A 17,324-nucleotide genomic window follows, 5' to 3' on the forward strand; every position below is an offset into this window, starting at 1 on the left:
TATGGGTACGGTGTGCCGGTGTGCCGGGGCAGGGCTGGTTCGCACCTGCCGTCCCAGATGGGTGCCCGGTCCCCGTCAGGTGCCCTGTGTTGGAGAATACATTTCGTGGCCATCCTGCTAAGAGGGAGGGATTCATTAACAGGGGAGCGGTTTTTCAGGTTAAGGCTAGGTAGGGATTTGTAATTAAAGTAAAATTTCACTTAGTGGTTCTTAAGATTTCAAATGGAAGAGCAGATGTTCATGTCTAGTGGACTGTATATCAAATGTTATTAATCAGGCCCTTTTTAAACAAATGTTTAGAACTGAAAGCGGAAATTGAAAAGTTAAAAGCTGCCCAAAGAAGCAGTCAGAACATTGACCCTGAACGGTACAGGCTCTGCCGGCAAGAAATAGCATCCTTGAGAATGAAGCTGCATCAGCAGGAGAGAGACATGGCAAACATGCAGAGGTGGGCTCTGGGCCCCAGGCAGTCAGACCCTGTGCTGCCCGGGCTCCCTGGGCTGGTGGGGGTGGGCAGGGGGCCGGCAGGGAGGCACCCCTCCCTCCCATACGAGTGGAGCAGCTCATCCCCAGACCATGATGTTTGAATACTCCTGAGTGGTTTTCTAAGTTTTGTTGATTATCTCTTGATTCTTAATCATTTATATATCTAGATATTTTTTAACCCTTTTAAACTTTTGTTTTTCTTTGAAAAGAATGTGGAAAGAAAAACTTGAACAAGCTGAAAAAAGAAAACTTCAAGTAACAAAGGAGTTACAGGTATCATTTCAGCTCTCTAAACTGATTGAAGATTTGCAAAGAGATATGCCAGTAAATATGCAGATGTAACTTCTCCAATGCTCATTGTATACCAACTGTACAGAGCAAAATCTTAGAGGGAATCTTGTGAGGAGCTTTAAGATCAGGATTGTGATGGCTTAGAGCCTGTGAGCTGGTTGGAAAGTTAAAATACAAACAATCTAGTTCTCTTCACGTTGGTTCAATCGGTTCAACAGATGTCACATGTTGCTGCTGTGCCAGGCCTGGGGAGGCCGAGGTGAACCCAGAGAACGTGTGACCCAGAGGGAGGTTTACTGAAGTGTCGTGTGATTGGAGGGTGAAACCACGCATGTGCCATCTATTAGGTACACAGTGGTGGGCACTGGTGGGCACTCACACTGTGCCGTATGAGTCACCCTAATGCAGTGGCCGAGGAGCAGCAGTAATTCCCCATGATGAGGGCGGTCACTGGGAGGACTTCAAACAGAAGGGACAACTAAGCAAAATCTTGTACAGTGAGCAGGAGCTTGTTGGTTTCCAAAGTCTAAACGTCTAAGCAAAGATGCAGCCTGATGCCCTGAGAGTTCGGAACAGATGCGTGGCTGCTGGGATGGGTCAGACTGGAGAGGGGGGCACAGCTGGGCCACAATGCAGTGAGGACCGGTGGGCGGGCCATGGCGGGTTTTAGGTGGAAGGACAGGGACAATCCTCCTGGGTCTGGACAGGTTCTCCTGGTGAGGGTGTGAGAGAGGGTTCAAGGGAGGGAAGAGGAAGGCCGGGAAAGGGACCCATCTCGGAGCTATGGCTGGGGTTACGGGAGGAGGTGACGAGAGCTTGGGGCAGGTGGTGGGTGGGCTGGCTGGTGGGGGTGCTGGGTGCAGGGGCTGGAAAGGAGGGAAGCTGACAGGCTCAAGAGGGTTTTCCTGAGGTGTGTGTAGACAGGGAAGTGGGGAATGGTGCCTGAAAGGTGCATCCTGCATCGTGCGATCAGGAGGTTATTGTCACGGTACGGGGACCTGGTGGTGGCCGCAGCGACGCGGTCGCAGGACCCGACCCGCTGTGGACGGTTGCGGGTGAGGACAGGTGCATGGAGACACCAGGCTGAGCCCCGAGTGGGCTGAGGGTGGTGAGGGACACAGGGTCAGCGTCACCCTGCGAGGCTTCTAAGAAGTATGCCGGCCACACTTACGGGGCCGTCGGGAGGAGAGGGTCTAAGAGACCGTTAATTACCAAGTCACATGTCCTGTGACTTTCACGTTTAACACAGACCTTTCATTTTAGGTGGGTTTAACAGTTTCATGCTCCTGATCAAGGTTAACTATTTTTCTGACTTCTACTAGAAAGCAGGAATTACCTTTCAAATGGACAACCATTTGCCAAACCTGGTCAACCTCAACGAAGACCCTCAGCTGTCGGAGATCCTGTTATACATGATAAAAGAGGGGACAACCACGGTCGGAAAGTACAGACCAAGCTCCAGCCACGACATTCAGTTGTCGGGCGTGCTGATTGCCGACGACCACTGGTGCGTCCCTCAGATCTGCCCCTTGCAGCTCCCTTCCCACACATCTCCATTCATGCTGAGGCGCTGGTGTGTAACTCTGAGAGGGCCTCTGCTGGCCAGGAAAGCCGACGGTGGGGGCGTTCCGTGAGGACGGCAGGTCCGCTGCTCTCCTATGAGGAGTGACGTCGGGGTGGTGTTGCTGCGTTTCTGTTTTGTGCGTGTGATGTGGCCACAGGGTCATTTCCTGGAGTTACAGTCTCAGGCATGACACTTCTATCCATCATTAAGGCCGGAGTTTTGGTTGGATGATGAATTTAAACTTCTGCTCCTGTGAGTGGAGCGATGCTGCGTGTGTTGCTGGGGTGACGGTTCGTGTGAACTGTGTTAGCTCTATAGTGTGTTTTCATGACTCGTCTCTGTTGACACACCTGCGTTTTCCCAGCTGCAGAGTGTCACATGGTGTGCAGTTACTGGTCTATTTTGTTGGTAGACGTTCGGTGGTTTCTCACATTCCACCCCCACAGCACTGCTGTGAGCGCGTGGACACGTCTCCTGGTACAAACGGGTAGCACGTCCCTGGAGTGTCAACATGCGAGACGGCCCTTGGGGCAGCCTGGCGCCTGGGCCCTTCTGTTTGCCCCATGTGCCGTATGAGCGTGGCGACTTTGCAGTTACCGTGTCACGATAATTCCCAAGTTTGGGAAGCAGCCCTAAGCGTGTGTCTAGGAGGGGAGAGAGCAGCCTGCAGGATATGTGCGTATTCACCTTTATGAGGTGATTTCAGATTGCTTTCCAGAATGATCGTCAGTTCTGCCACAGTTGGCACTCAGACTTCCTGTTACCCTCAGATCCTTGCCAACACTTAGCACTGCTGGGTGGATGCAAACTGGCGACTCGGTGGGCATTTGTTTGCATTTCTTTGACTAGTAATCCTCACATATTTTGGCCAATTTTGCTTGCTCTTTTGTAACTTGTTTGTAACTTGGTCATGTCTTTTGTCCATTTTTCAATTGTATTGTTTTTTCCTTCATAATTTGTAGCAGACCTTTCTGTGTCTTGGTTGGCAGGTTTTTGTGAGTTTCATGCGTTGTAAATAGCTTTTCCAGCGTGTGGCTCATCTCTCTCTCTTATGGTACCTTTCAATGGATCAAAGTTCCTAGTATATCACACAAGTGAATCTTTTCCTTTATGGTTGTCAGTTTCTGTGTCTTGTTTAAAAAAACCCTTTCTGTATTGAGGTTATAGAGACAATCTCCCAAATTTTCTTTTAAATGTTTTGAAATTTTGCTTTCACATTTAAATCCTTAAGTAGTCTGGAATTTTTTGTTTGCTGTGAAGTAGGGATCTAAATTCATTTATTTTCCTTGTGAATAACCAATTCTACCAGTACCATATCTTAAATAAGATGTGGATTTTTTTTTTTTAACGTGGTGTTCACATTAAAAGTTTCTAAAGATACAGAGTGAGTGTTCTCACTAATATCGCATGGTCTTAGTCATCTGAGCTCCACGATGTCTTTGTACCTGGTGTGGTTTGGCTCCTTGATCTTTAGTTCCTCTTGGTCTTCTCTTAACTGTTTTCTGTACCACGTAAGTCCAGCATTATTTGCACTTATGGCAAAGATACAGAACATGCCCCCAAAGAGTGAAGAGTCCAGAAGGGGGCCAGGAAGTCCCTGACTCGCCTGGCCCTTGGTTAGAGTACATGGGTCAGTACTTGTAAGTATTTTAATGTATTTTCCCTTAATGTTTGTATATTCTTTTTTCATTTTGGGAGGAGAGGGGTTAGTGTTTTTTTAAGTAGTTTTAATCATAATACATACAATGAAAAATTTTCCTATCACTGCTGGATAGAATTGTTAGAGAAGCCAGGCTTTTTTCAGCAAAGGTTCAAAATCTAATGGAAGGAAAATAAGGGGATTCTTGTACGTTACTATTGTCGTAAATTGACAGGAACCTTCTCACTGAAGGAGCACCCCAGGGAGCATTACGTGTCCTGCTTTTCCTTCCTCGTCAGTCTGTCCATCACCGTAACCACGGGCTCCCTGTCTTCACAGCACCATCACCAATTCCAGTGGGACAGTGAGTATCGTCCCGGCTGGGGAAGCAAAGACATACGTAAATGGAAAACTGATTTCGGAGCTGACAGTGTTGCACCATGTAAGTTGGCCGCTGCTGAAACGCAAGAAGCTGTTGCGCTTTGAGCACGGGATTCAGTTTTGCTGAGCCTGGTTCTCTCCTCTGTGAGATCAGCAGAGAGCGAGGGGGAGGACTCTCTGGCTCTCACACTCTCTCTCCTGGCGTTTCACAAATCGCCTGCCTTTGTGCAGAGACCAGCCCCCGGGAGCTGCCCGGGCAGCACCGTTACATGTCCGGGGCAGAGCTGGGCTTGGGTCAAAGCCTCAGCCCTGCCAGCTGCTGTTTGACCTTTGAGACGTTATTCAGCCCAGGTGACTGTGTGTTACCCTCCCCAGGACTTTAACGACGACATTAGGGGAACAGGCACAAACGCTGTTGCCGGCGAGGCGAGGCCTGTGGCCACATGGTGTCTGTCTTTCTGTCTCCCAGGGAGGGTGGAGATGGGGCTGCTGGAAGCATTAGCTTGTGCGCGGTTCTTAGAGCAGTGTCTGCAGACTGAGCTCAGCCGGTGCTTAGCGCCGTGACTGTCGGCCTCTGTGCTCTATTAGCGTCCTCATTCCTAGAGTCGGGTTAATAATAGGCACATAGGCAGCGTGTCTGCCCCAGTTCTTGGCTTATGGACTGTGCGGTAGCTTACGGTGAATGATGTCGGATTCATGATCTCCGAAGAAGATTGAGCTTCAGGACCAGGGACCAGGCTTGATCACTCAAGAGCTTTTGTGAAGCAGAGTTTTATTAAAGTGAAAAAGGGACAGAGGAAGCTTCTCACACAGACTAAGAAGGGGGGCGGAGAGCGCCCCTCGCCAGTGTTAGCAAGGGAGTTATATACTTTTTTAAACTGGTTATTACAGTAAATTAAAAGAGTGTCTCAAGGTTGTAAACATCTTACTAGACCCACTCCCATAGTTTACATTTTAAGATAACAGGATTAGCCAGAAGGTTTTCAGGAAGGAGAAACTGTCCTCAGCAGGATACATTGTTGTTATATAATCCTCAGTATAGAGTTTAAACTGAGTTGTTTGTTGTGTAATCATCAGTTCTGTATCGTCCTGTGTGTTCAGTCTCCTCCGACTCTTTGTAGCCTCTTGGACTGTAGCCTCTGTCCATAGGATTCTCCAGGCAAGAATACTGGAGTGGGTTGCTGTTTCCTCCTCCAGGGGTCTTCCCAACCCAGGGACTGAACCCAGGTCTCTGGTGTCTCCTGCACTGGCAGGCGGCTTCTTTACCAGTAGTGCCACCTGGGGAGCCCAGTTCTGGGCTTAAAGAAAAAACATTTTATGTGACTAAGAGTAAGGAATGTAGAGGAAGAACAGATGTTTGTCCTTTCCTCCTCCTTGAGAATTCCAGACCCCTATCTCCTCTTCGAGACCCCCAGACCCCTTTCTCCTCCTCGGGGACCCTGGGCTTCTTATCAGCCTGCCTAGGAATTGACTCTCTCAGGTATTGCATAAACGTTAGCTGCTGTGATTCTTGTGTTCATCGTTAGTGATACTAGACTGCATTGAATTGTTGAGCACGGCGATTTGTCCCATGGTGATTTTTGGTTTGGACTCACCTCCAGTGGTCAATTTTTTGTGTGCCTTAGGGTGATCGGGTGATTCTTGGTGGCGATCATTATTTTAGATTTAATCACCCAATGGAAGTCCAGAAAGGGGAGCAGCCACCCAGCAGAGAGAATCCTGTGAGCAAGCGCCCAGAAGACTTTGAGTCGGCCAAAAACGACTTGCTGACGGCCCAGAGGTTACAGTGAGTACTCGTGTGTGTAGAGCGGAGTGGCCTAGAAATAAGCGAATTTTCATCCTTTTGTATTTTCTCTTTTATATTTTGTGTAAACAGTTCTCGAGCTAATAAACATTTAAGAATGCTTTTGAGAGAAAGTCCGAAATTTAAGTTCTGAGGTTTGAACTTTGGTTTAACTGAAAACATCTTAATCAGTTGAGAGCTCCTCTGGTGTGAAGGCTGACGGCACACGCTATGACTGTTCGCTGCCTTGCAGGCTTGAGGCAGAAATAAAGGAGGCGCAGGTGAGAGCCAAGGAGGAAATGATGCAAGGAATCCAGGTCGTGAAAGAGATGGCCCAGCAAGAGCTCTCCTCCCAAAAAGCTGCGTACGAGAGCAAGATCAAAGTGCTGGAGGCGGAGCTGGTAGGAGGCCGAGCTGTCTTCCTTCCCTGTCAGGGCGTCCCGGGGGAAACGCGGCTTTCGGGGAAGGGGAGGTACCAAGGGGCTCCATCCCCTCCTCGGGCCTCGGCTCTCCTGTCTGCTGGACATCAGCTTCCCCGAACCGTCCAGGGGCCAGCGGTCGGGAGGGTGGGCGAGTCGTGTGGTTCTTTCCAGTCGGTCAGTCAACCTAGACGAGGTGGAGACGCTCCAGGGCCCCTTTTCCATCCCTGAGTCAATTTCTTGTGCATTGATTTTAAAAATGGAACTTTTGTACTTTTTTGATGTTTTTCAAGAATTGTTCTACATTTTTGCCCTATTTGTGTGTTAGTTGCTCAGTCGTGTCCGACTCTTTGCGACCCCACGGGCTTTAGTCCACCAGGCTTCTCTGTCCGTGGAATTCTCCAGGCAAGAATACTGGAGTGGGTTTCCATTTCCTTCTCCAGGGGCTCTTCCTGATCTGGGGATTGAACCCTGGTCTCCTGCATTGCAGGCAGACTCTTTACTGACTGATCTTGTTTTTGAAGAATTGCTCTGTATTTTTGCCCTATTTACTTTTTACTATTGTTGCTTAAAGAAAGAAGAATCTCAAAGGAAGAAGATCCAGGAAATAAATAACCAAAAGGCGAATCACAAAATTGAGGAACTGGAAGAAGCGAAGCAGCGCTTTGAGCAGGAAATGCATGTCAACAGAAAGCGTCTGGAAATGGAGGCCCTGGCGACAAAGCAGGTGACTTCATCATGCAGCTAGTGTGACTGTCTGGAGGGAAAACTGGATTTTTAAAAAAGTATTAGCAGATCTAGAACTGGAGTGGCCAGTGAACCACCGCAGAGAGTTTTAAGAACAGTTTACATCTTGAAAACAATTACCAGTAGACTATTAGATAGCTTATTGGTGTCAAACGAGGTTTTTAGGTGTTGTTTTCATTTAACTGTTTAATTTAGTCAACAGTTGTTCTTGAGTGTGGGCTTTTTTGAGTAGTTTTTTCCCTGAAGATTTTTATACTCCTATCAATGGGAAGAAAAAGGTTATGTCATCAGAAATTCCTCCTGATTTTGTGGAGGAAAAAAATTGTTTTCTAAAGATACTGTATAAGTCGTTTTTTAAAGCCTTTCCTGCTTAATAAAATGCGTCCTGTGGAACAAGAATTATGTCGTGTGCTGGCGTTACCAATCTGGTTCACAATTCCTCTCTTTGCATGCTCTCATGTGTGGCTCCACGTGAATGAATGTCACCCAGGCTTTAGAAGACCACAGGATTCGCCACGCAAAAATTCTGGAAGCTCTAGAAACAGAGAAGCAGAGGATTGCTCAGGAAGTGCAGAGTCTACAGCAGAGTCAGAGCCACAGGGGCAAAGCCTTCACAGGTGAGTGGAGACCTTAGCAGGCACTCTAAACGTGCACGGTTTCATACAGCTACTAAGACGTTAGCTATCCTTGCATATTCAAATGTTTTATTCTACGTGTTAATGGACTTCTCTGGGTCTAGATAAATTTGTATGAGCTATTATTTTTAGAATATTTACTTATAGGATCAAATAGTAAACAGAATTCTAAGTATTATTTTCATGTGTATCATGTTTTATAAAATGTCTTAATCTAATTCTGAATTCTTATTTTATAAGAATTATCTAAGTTGTGTGTAATCATTGCACACATCACTTTCTTTCTTACTTGGAAGTATTTTTTTTGTACATTTCTACATTCCTCTGTAGAACACAGCATGTTTTCAATGTAAGTTGATTTTTTTTAATTACAGAAAATCTCAAATAAACTGTGAAAGCCCAGAGATTGCTTCAGTGACCCCTTCGTACTTTTCTCCATCCTCAGCAGTTCCCCACCCAAGTGCAGTTTTGTTCCAGCCGCTGCTCAGTCTGCTGCCTCCGTGGAGCGTTCTGAAGCAAAAACCCAGACAGCCTATCACTTGATCTGCAAATACGTTCCCATGTGTCTCCAAGTGAGAGAAGGCCTCTTTTCTCTGTCACTCTCTGAAGCTTAACTCTGACGTTGTTCTCACGACTAAAACATTAGTATTAGTTTCTTATACTCACTAGAGATCTAGTCCATATTCAACTTTCCTGGATTATTTCGTAATTTTTAAGATACATTTGTTTGCGTCGTTTGGATCCGCGTACAAACGTGGTCCGTGCCTTGCCCGCTCGCTCCGCCCCTTGTGACTTGTGGCCGGGAGCGTCCAGGGGGTGTTCCTGGAGGGCCTTGCTTCCAGGCTTGTGGCGGCCCCCAGGCTGCCGCGCAGCGGGTTCCCGCAGGGCGTCGGCCAGGCTCTGTCTTTCAGCAAGCAGACCTGGCAGTGGTGCCAGGCTCTCCCCACAGCGCTTATGTCAAATTACTCTGCAGGGATGCTCCTTATGTTTCTTGCAAGAGATAAGAACATTTTGTTAATTCATCTTTTTGTTGCTCTTAGGTCCTAAAATAGTGCCTTGCCACGAATACTTGATTTCTTTTTTAATTCACCTGAATAATGAACTTTATTCTTTGAAAAAAATGCTTCTAATGGAATACTGGTTCTAAGTTTGACTGAACAACATAGAGAGTGTCTGTGATAAAATGGTAAATCTGAATTAGGAACATGGAATTGTGGACTGAAATTGTTTTTGTTTCCTGATGTATTTCTCTCTCTGTCTATATCTATCTATATACTTTTAAAGTTTCAGGCAAAATATAAAAGGACTGTGGTTCTATGTAAGTTAAAGCTGTAGTATCCTTCATCTAATGCTTTAACGTAGTCATTAGGAAAAAGAGAAGATCTGTAGAAATTAGGAAAAAGAGAAGATCTGTAGAAATGGTGGAGGAAAAGCAGCATCTGTGGCATTTCCTGTCTGTGAACTCTACTTTTCTTCCCTGCGTCCGCGGGTGAGAGACCTCATTTTGGGTGAAGAGTGTTTTGTCTCGCCGTGAGGGTTGTAGAAAAGTCCCCGAGTTAGCGCCCTGCCCGTCTCTGATGCACAGTTGACGCCGTTCATGCGAAGCCGGGTTTCAGGAGCTGTGCCCGGAGGTGTGTCGGTGCTCATACCCTGTTCTCAACCTCCTCTCTTGCCTCCTGCCAGTGCAGCCCAGTTGGAGCTCCATGAAGCTGTCCGTCATGATTCAGGAAGCCAATGCCATCAGCAGCAGGTTAAACAGGAATTATGTTTTTGGCAGGTGAGCAGTTATCTTGTTAGTAAACTCATTCTTTGTTTTGAACTAGTTGCCCTCTGTGTGATTTTGTTGTTGTTGTTGAGTTTCTTTAGTGCTCTACGTGCCCGGCTAGGAGTGAGCAGGTGTCAGGATCCCCAGGGGGCACTTCAGACTCCCCTTTCAGAGGTCATTCTGGAGTGAATAAGGCTTTTAAAAATATTTTATAAACAGATTAATTTTAGCTGGTTTAGGGATTTACTAATTTTCTTTTGAGTTGAGAATTTATTAGTATTCCACATTTTAAAAGAAATGTGCAATATTGAATTTTTAATTTAAAAAGTTATTATGTAAGAAGTTATTTTAGTATGTAGTATATCCTAGACCTGATTATAACTAGAACAGAAGTACTTAACTCTGGAGAGACTTAATTGGTGGACTGAGTTTTATGGGAGTTGTTCTGTTTCCAGAATCTCTTGGTTATGTGTATTTGTTATGTGTATTTTAGGAGAAGCATTTTTTCCTTTGGTTTCTCTTTCAGACATGTGGTGTCAGATAAAGGAAGCAGTTCTGATACTTGTATTCGGGTCCGTAATCTGCAGCTTGGGGTCTCAACTGTCTGGAGTCTGGAAAAGTTTGAGTCTAAGCTTGCGGCAATGAAGGAACTGTATGAGGTTTGCAGTATCATCAAAATCTCTATAAACTTTCGAAGTGAAAAATACAAAAATGACATGTTCTCATTAAGGAAAATTTGACAAATATTAATAGAAGGCTATCCACATTAGCCAAACCAACCAGTATTAACAATGTGTATGTTTACTTTTGCCTGTAGAAGGGATTTGGGGGGTTTTAATATATTTATAGCTGTGTGAGGCGCGCTTCCCTGGTGGCTAAGACGATGAAGAACCTGCCTACAATTCAGGAGACCTGGGTTTGACCCCTGGGTTGGGAAGATCCCCTGGAGAAGGAAACGGCAACCCTCTCCAGTATTCTTGGCTGAAAAGTCCCATGGACAGAGGAGCCTGGTGGGCTGCAGTCCATGGGGTCTCAAAAAGAATCAGACAGGACGTAGTGACTAACACTTTCACTTTCATAGCTGTGTGGAGAAGTTTAGTACTAAATCTGTTCAGGTATAGCAGCGTGATCTTTAAATTTTACGCGTGAGTCGAAGGGGAGGAGGGTGTGACGGACGTGGCGCAGGGCAGCGCTGGGCCCTCTTGGCGCTGGTGACGCCTGTGTTCCCAGCTGACTGCTGTGCCCTCGGGGGCTTCGGCGGTTTGCTGCTGGAAAACTCACAGCTCTGCACGTTGGTTTCTAATGTCTTATTTCCTTGTCTTCCATTTTCTGACACTGTACCAAAAAATACAAACTTTTTATTCTGTTTTTCTCACCGACAAATTGCCCGCCAGGAATATTGTCATTTACCAGTGTCCCTGGTTTAACTTACATTTTCATAACTAGTGACTGAGGATTTGTTTGCTTATTGGTAAAGGGTGTGTTCTTGTCCTCTGAATTTTTTGGCAAGTGAAGTGTGAGTACTGAGCTAACATCTGTAAGCTTTCTTGACATATTTTGATAATAAACCTTGATTTAAAAAAAAAATAACCTTTATTTTATATTTATCATATACATTTCCCCCCTGGCTATGTTGACATCTCCAGGGTTTCATTTTGTTGTGCAGGCATTTTTAATTTGGCTCATTTGAACCTATTAATCTGCAGATCTTACTGAAAAAGCATCCACTTCTCTGCATTTTTGCTTTGATAAATGCAGCAAAGTATTTAAACCTTTTCCCCCTTTGTAACTGGAAATTCTGTATTTATTTCCTTAGAGCCATGGGAGTAGCCAGGGTGAAGATGTCTTTTGTGACCCTGAAGATGAGTGGGAACCCGACATTACCGATGTTCCTGTTTCTTCCTTTTCCAGGAGGAGGTGAGGGTGCGGGCGCTGCTGGCTCTCTTGTCCTGGGTGTAGACGTGCGCCACTCCCTGTCCACAAGAACTGTGCTGTCACCGCGGCATCTGTGGAGGGAAGCCCGTGTGTTAGTGATCAGATTACAGCCGTTAGGGCATTAGATTGCTTATGTTCAGTTAGTATATGAAGGAAAAGTCCTCAGTATTTCACCATAGAAGTTTTAAGAGCAACTTGGACTAGCATAAATCCAATTTCCTATAAAAGCGAGCAGTGTTTATTACTTTAAGTCACCCTTTCTCAGAAGCCTGGCGTACTCTGTGATATTTTATTGTGGTTTGCGGAGCGTGAGGTGCAGTCAGGTTAGTGTGAGCACCTCTGCGCTCAGTCGTGGTGACCGAGGACCTCCGTGCGTGACAAGTACCGCTTATTAACTGAGGCAGACAAGACGCACGGCTGCCCCTCTTTCCCCGACCCTTGGGCTACAGAGACGAACGTGCCCTGGAGGGGCCTTCGCCCCGGGGCCCAGCCCCCAGCGTGGTTGGAACCAGGACTGCGGCTGCTGGGTCTGGGGGTGCCAGAGCAAGGCCCAGCGCTCCCTGTCCTCCAGGGCCGGCGGGAGGAGAGCAGGGGCAGGGCCGGTGACGAGGGCCCAGCCTGGACCTGAGGGAGGGCAGGCTTCACACACATCCTAGAGGCCGGACCTCGGGCCTGGGCATGGGTGACGAGGATGCGGCCAGGGGACGGGCAGGGGAGCAGGGTGCCCTGAGGTGGGGCTGGTGTGGACGCGGTGAGGCTGAGGTTCCCGGATGGGGGGCTCCTGCGCGGTCTAAGGCTTCAAGGAGGAGATGGGGAGCTTTCAGGATGTGGAGGTCACAGCGGTTCATCCACCGGAAGCATGGTCACCGGGGAGCGTGTGTCGAATGTCTGCTGAGCAGCAAAGGCCCTCCTTAGCCCCAGTTCACAGATGAAGTCACCGAGGATTTAAAGAGATGAGAACCTTATCCAAAGCCCCTCAGCTGCTAAGGGAAGGGCTGGTCCTCAAGCCCAGGTCTGAGCGACGCCCGAGCCCCCGACTGTGACTGTATCACAGCCTCTCTGTCGCAGAGAGCAGTGTCCTTCTGGGTAACATTCTTTTTAACTTCATCGCCTTCAGCTGCAGCTCAGAATCCATCTGGGCCCAGCCTCCTCGCGAGCCTCCCTCTCTCCCTGCAACCCGCCTGCCTCCCCGTGTGGCTGACTCCCGCTCTGGGGGTGGGGGGCCTCCGGGCTCTGGGGCTGCGTCCTTCCCCAGAGTCTCCGTAGGCTGCCCCCCACCCCCCAGTACTTTCACAGCTGAGTGTAGTTACTTGCCTAACTTCTCGCTCTTCCTATGGCCCTTAAGCTCAGTGAGCCCAGAAGCTCACCAATGTGCTCTTCCTATGGCCCTTAAGCTCAGTGAGCTCAGAAGCTCACCGATGTGCTTCAACCACAGTGTCCAGAGCCTGAGACTAACGGGACGTTTGACCCTGAAGGACACGGGTTTCCAATAGGAAACCCTACAGGCCTGGGGTTGGTTGGGCCCACAGATGTGGAGGAACCTCACACACCAGGGCTGACTGTGAGGTACACGCGGGCTTTCGACTGTGCCCAGGGGGTGTGACCCTGTCTTATTCAAGGGTCAGCTGCATTCTATAGATGTTTATTCTGCTCAGTGAAGTGGGGGTTAGAATGCTACCTAGAGATAGTCAAATTCTTCACTTACCCTTGGTGAAAATGTCTCCACGGGAAGCACGCTCATGGATATCCGTTTTCTGTAGGACATTTGGCGGCACGCGTTCCGGCGTTACTGCCGTGGCGTGTGAACGCAGCTGCTGACCTGCTGGGGTCTGTTGTTGCAGGAGCAGGAGTCTGATGAACAACAGGAGGGTTTCCGGCTGTCTCCACGACATCGAGGCCCACGCGGGCCAGGACCTGCGTTCTTCAGGCTCCGCAGGTCCTTTTTCCATCGGGTTCTTCGTTTACCAAGAGCAGCTCCAGGGCTTGTCTCTGCCACCGTCCCTCTTCCTGTGCTTGTGCGAATCCTCTCGTCTCCTGGGAGCTCCCACCACCTCTGTAAACAGGAGGGCGCACCGGAGGCCCTCCCGCTTCTGAAGCTCTGCGCTCTGTGGTGTATTTCCAAGTGTTAACTGAGTGACTGGATCAGATGGGGAAGACGTGTGTGTGTTCACAAACGTATGAGGGTACTGTTTTCTTCCAAGTGGAAAGAGGCCAAGTGTGGAAGATGGTGTGTTACAGGATGTCACTTGTGTGAGGAGGAGGAGAGCTGCACACACGTGCTTGCTCGTGAACAAGGTCTCCGGGAGAGCTGCCCTCGGCCAGAAAGCACTGCTCGTCCGGTGTGACGCAGGACAGGGCCAGGGCGTCCTCGGCACAACACTCCCTCGTGTCCTTCGGGATTTCGTGTAACACACACATATCATCTGTCACAAAATTACTTCCAGTTTTAATGGTTTAAAAGAAAAAGTTATAGAACTTTTTCTCCTGAATAATTATTTTATGCCAATATTGACTATAATATTAGTTTTCATAAGAAGGGGGGGATACACTTTATATGTGTAAGTACCTCTAATAATTAAAGTCACTACTTGGTAGCAACAAACTACTACGTGGAGACAGAAAAGAACCCCACCCGGGTGAGCCCGAAAGCGCCACGTGAGGTGTGGGCGCGAAAGTCGCTCGGTCGTGTGCAGGCCACAGTACTGGAGTGGGTAGCCTTTCCCTTCTCCAGGGGAATCTTCCCAACCCAGGGATCCCAGCCAGGTCTCCCGCGTTGCAGGCAGATTCTTCACCAGCTGAGCCATGCTCCATGTGAAGTATCAGAAACTATATAATAAAGAGTACATCCCATATGATTCTGTTTATGGAAAGTTCAAAGATAGGGGAAATTGAGCTGCAGTGACAAGACAGAGGAGTGGGCCACAAGGGCGCCTGTCAGGGGAGCGATGGGCTGGCGGTGTGCGCCCCCCAGTGGCAGTCAGAGGGGCGATGCGCTGGCGGTGTGCGCCCCCCAGTGGCAGTCAGGGGGGCGATGCGCTGGCGGTGTGCGCCCCCCAGTGGCAGTTACGTGGTGTGCACGTGTGTAAAAACGCTGTACACTCAAGATGCGAACACTACAGAGTGTTACCTGTACCCTAGTAAACTGAGTTTAAAAATTGCTACGTAATGTAATAATCTATAATGATATCAGTGGGATATGATTAGCCATGAAAGAAATTATCTCATCTTGACTATAAAAGACACTAGAGGTATTTTTTTAATCATAAACTTATCTTTTAGGAAGACATTTATTATCCTACTGCTTGTTTAATGTAAGTCAAAGCAAAATAGGCCATAGACTTTTTGTTTACCAGCAAAATAAAAGGCTGTGTATCTGTGGTAGCAACTTATTTATCCAGTACTACTTAAGAGTAAGATGTTTTATAAGCATACCTTTTCCAGATAACTGAACGTATCTCTTCTTGGGTCTTTTTTTTAAATTGAAGAATAGTTGATTTACAGTGTTGCATTAGTTTCAGCCACTCAAGGGTCATTTTGAAGTGCCCTTTAAAAAAATTAAGATGTAAGGGGAAGTCAGACGTAAGAGGTCTTTGCCTATTTGCAGTTTTCCGAGAGGGAGATAGAAGCCCACCTGTGTGTTTAGTGTGACCCCGCCTGGGTGGTCGCGCGGTGGGAGCAGGACCAGGCCTGCCGGGGGCTAGTGGGGGCGGCACCTCCTGACTGTAGAGAGTCAGCACGTGTCTGAACTTCTCACCTGAGGGGCTGTGTTCTGAAACTAGACTTGCACAGATCTTTGTGACAGGCTGCAGCTGGACTTGATGCATTCAGACAGGCGTCTCATGAAGCAGGTGGTGGGAGGTCACTGTCGTCGCGAAGTTGATTGTCGTCACCTGCAGTGACAGCTTCAGGCACGGCCGTGCTTCTGTTTTCTCCGCCCACATCGAGCTCTTGTTTTGCCTCTCCACTCAGTAGTCCCCGCCCAGGGCTTGCATGTACTTTCTTTTGTAGTTTGCTGTTTCTAGTCGCCTGTGGATTGGACCAGAAGACCAACCGTGTACGTTAAATGAGAGCCCTGCTCAGGGGCTGGTGTTCTGGGTGCAGTTATTTCCAGAGGTGCCGATGGGCTCTTTCACACTTTCTGTCTGCCTCTGGCTTGGACGGTGCTTAGAAAGTTGTTCTGAGAGGCTGTCTCCCTAGAACGTGACACACTGACTGTGGACAGTTGCTGGGCTTTCTCCTCTTCTGGTTGTAGGACAGCTGAAGCAGGAGGTGTTATAGGAGGAGCTACCGGGACCCTCCTTCCGTTGTTTGCTCTACGACTGCCTGCTTTTCCAGCGTGTGGTTTATTCCTTATGTTTATTGTGTTCATGTTATTTTGCCTTATGCAGCTACCATTGTTTTCACCAATTCACACTTCCTTAGGTGTTGCCAATAAGTTAATTAAGAAGGAGATGCAATCAGTGGTTACGTGGGATCTCTGGTTTCCGTTATCTGGTTCCGTAGCTGCTGGGCTGTGGGTGGGTGGATGCTGTTGAGAAGCTGGTGGAGTCCCTTTGCGGGGCTGTCTTCCCCTTGCGTAGACGAAGGAGGGTGTCTTGAAATGGGAGTGGCCTGCTTGGAATGTGTGCCCGGCGTTGTGCAGTGGCTGCACTGATGCTGTGTGTGTTTGCAAGCGTTGTCCCTGGAAACGAGCCTTATGATGGCTATTTTCTGTCGACACAGGCTTAGTGGGAAAATCCAGCCCTGTTTACCTGGACTCAGCAGAACCCTTCCTTCCTGGCATTTGCAAAGAGTTGATCAGCTCGTCGTTAGAGCTTCTTGGACAGAGTGATGATGAAGAAGGCACCGTGGCAGACAGCCTGATGAGTAATTTCCTCAGAATCCACGACGGGGTACTGGCCGTGTCCAGAGCCCACGAAGAGCAGGACGAGGACAGTCAGTGTAACCGTAAGCATCCGCACTGACCCGCCAGCGGAGACCGCTGTGTCCTGCGCATCCTCGGTGGCATGGTCACCTCTGCCGTGCGTTGTCTGACGCTCGTGTTTGCGTGGCGAGCATCTGTGAGCTCTTTTACTGGGAGGTCGTTTCTGCTCATCACTTTTCTTCTTCTTTCCAAGTGTTCGCTGACCGAGCAAACCAGTCACTCACAGTCCAGGTGGCAAGCGCGTTCCAGCAGCTCACGGTGCTGACGGCACCCTGGGTGAGCGGTGTCCCCCTGGAGGCTGGCCGGGCGGCCCTGCTGGCCGAGCTGCGGCGGGAAGTGAGGACGCTGGGGGGCCGCTTGCAGCTGTTTCTGCAGGTAACGGGGCCGTGGGTCCCCCTTAGGACTCCTCTGCTCAGCAGGTGTTTGTCGACTTCCTCCTGTTTGTGCTTCGCCCAGACCCAGACCTCTAGGGTTTTCAGAAGCACTTTCTGTGTGAGATCACGAGACTGGGTGTTTAATAATGGACTTAATGAACCAGGACTTCCAGGGGTTTCTGTGGGCCAGGCTGTGGCAGTGCTGTGTGGTTTATGAATATTAACTCCTCTAGTTTTCGCTGCAGCCCCAGACGTGCGCACTGGTTTGTCTCCTCTATAAGGAAGGGAAGGCCAGGGAGGATGAGTCCACTGTTCACCACTGGTAGGCCATAGCCTTGAGTGCAGAGTGCTCCTGACCCCCAGGCTGCAGCGGGGCTGGGA

The 17,324-nt window shown here is 48.5% G+C and overlaps 1 protein-coding gene across 1 annotated transcript in view; it reads left to right on the top strand.

The window, feature by feature from the left end:
- KIF14 (kinesin family member 14) overlaps positions 1–17,324 on the top strand; it is a 42,872-nt gene that overhangs the window by 18,389 nt on the left and 7,159 nt on the right. Inside the window, exons 11-24 of the mRNA XM_010831077.1 lie at positions 301–448; positions 696–759; positions 2,100–2,284; positions 4,320–4,422; positions 5,987–6,147; positions 6,398–6,545; positions 7,138–7,290; positions 7,801–7,927; positions 9,629–9,722; positions 10,237–10,369; positions 11,527–11,627; positions 13,487–13,581; positions 16,368–16,592; positions 16,763–16,944. Coding sequence (XP_010829379.1) covers positions 301–448; positions 696–759; positions 2,100–2,284; positions 4,320–4,422; positions 5,987–6,147; positions 6,398–6,545; positions 7,138–7,290; positions 7,801–7,927; positions 9,629–9,722; positions 10,237–10,369; positions 11,527–11,627; positions 13,487–13,581; positions 16,368–16,592; positions 16,763–16,944 — 1,919 coding nt within the window. The remainder of the gene's footprint in view (positions 1–300; positions 449–695; positions 760–2,099; positions 2,285–4,319; positions 4,423–5,986; positions 6,148–6,397; positions 6,546–7,137; positions 7,291–7,800; positions 7,928–9,628; positions 9,723–10,236; positions 10,370–11,526; positions 11,628–13,486; positions 13,582–16,367; positions 16,593–16,762; positions 16,945–17,324) is intronic.

This window comes from Bison bison, unplaced genomic scaffold (assembly GCF_000754665.1).
Source record: "Bison bison bison isolate TAMUID 2011002044 unplaced genomic scaffold, Bison_UMD1.0 scf7180017864524, whole genome shotgun sequence".
Taxonomy (NCBI): domain Eukaryota; kingdom Metazoa; phylum Chordata; class Mammalia; order Artiodactyla; family Bovidae; genus Bison; species Bison bison.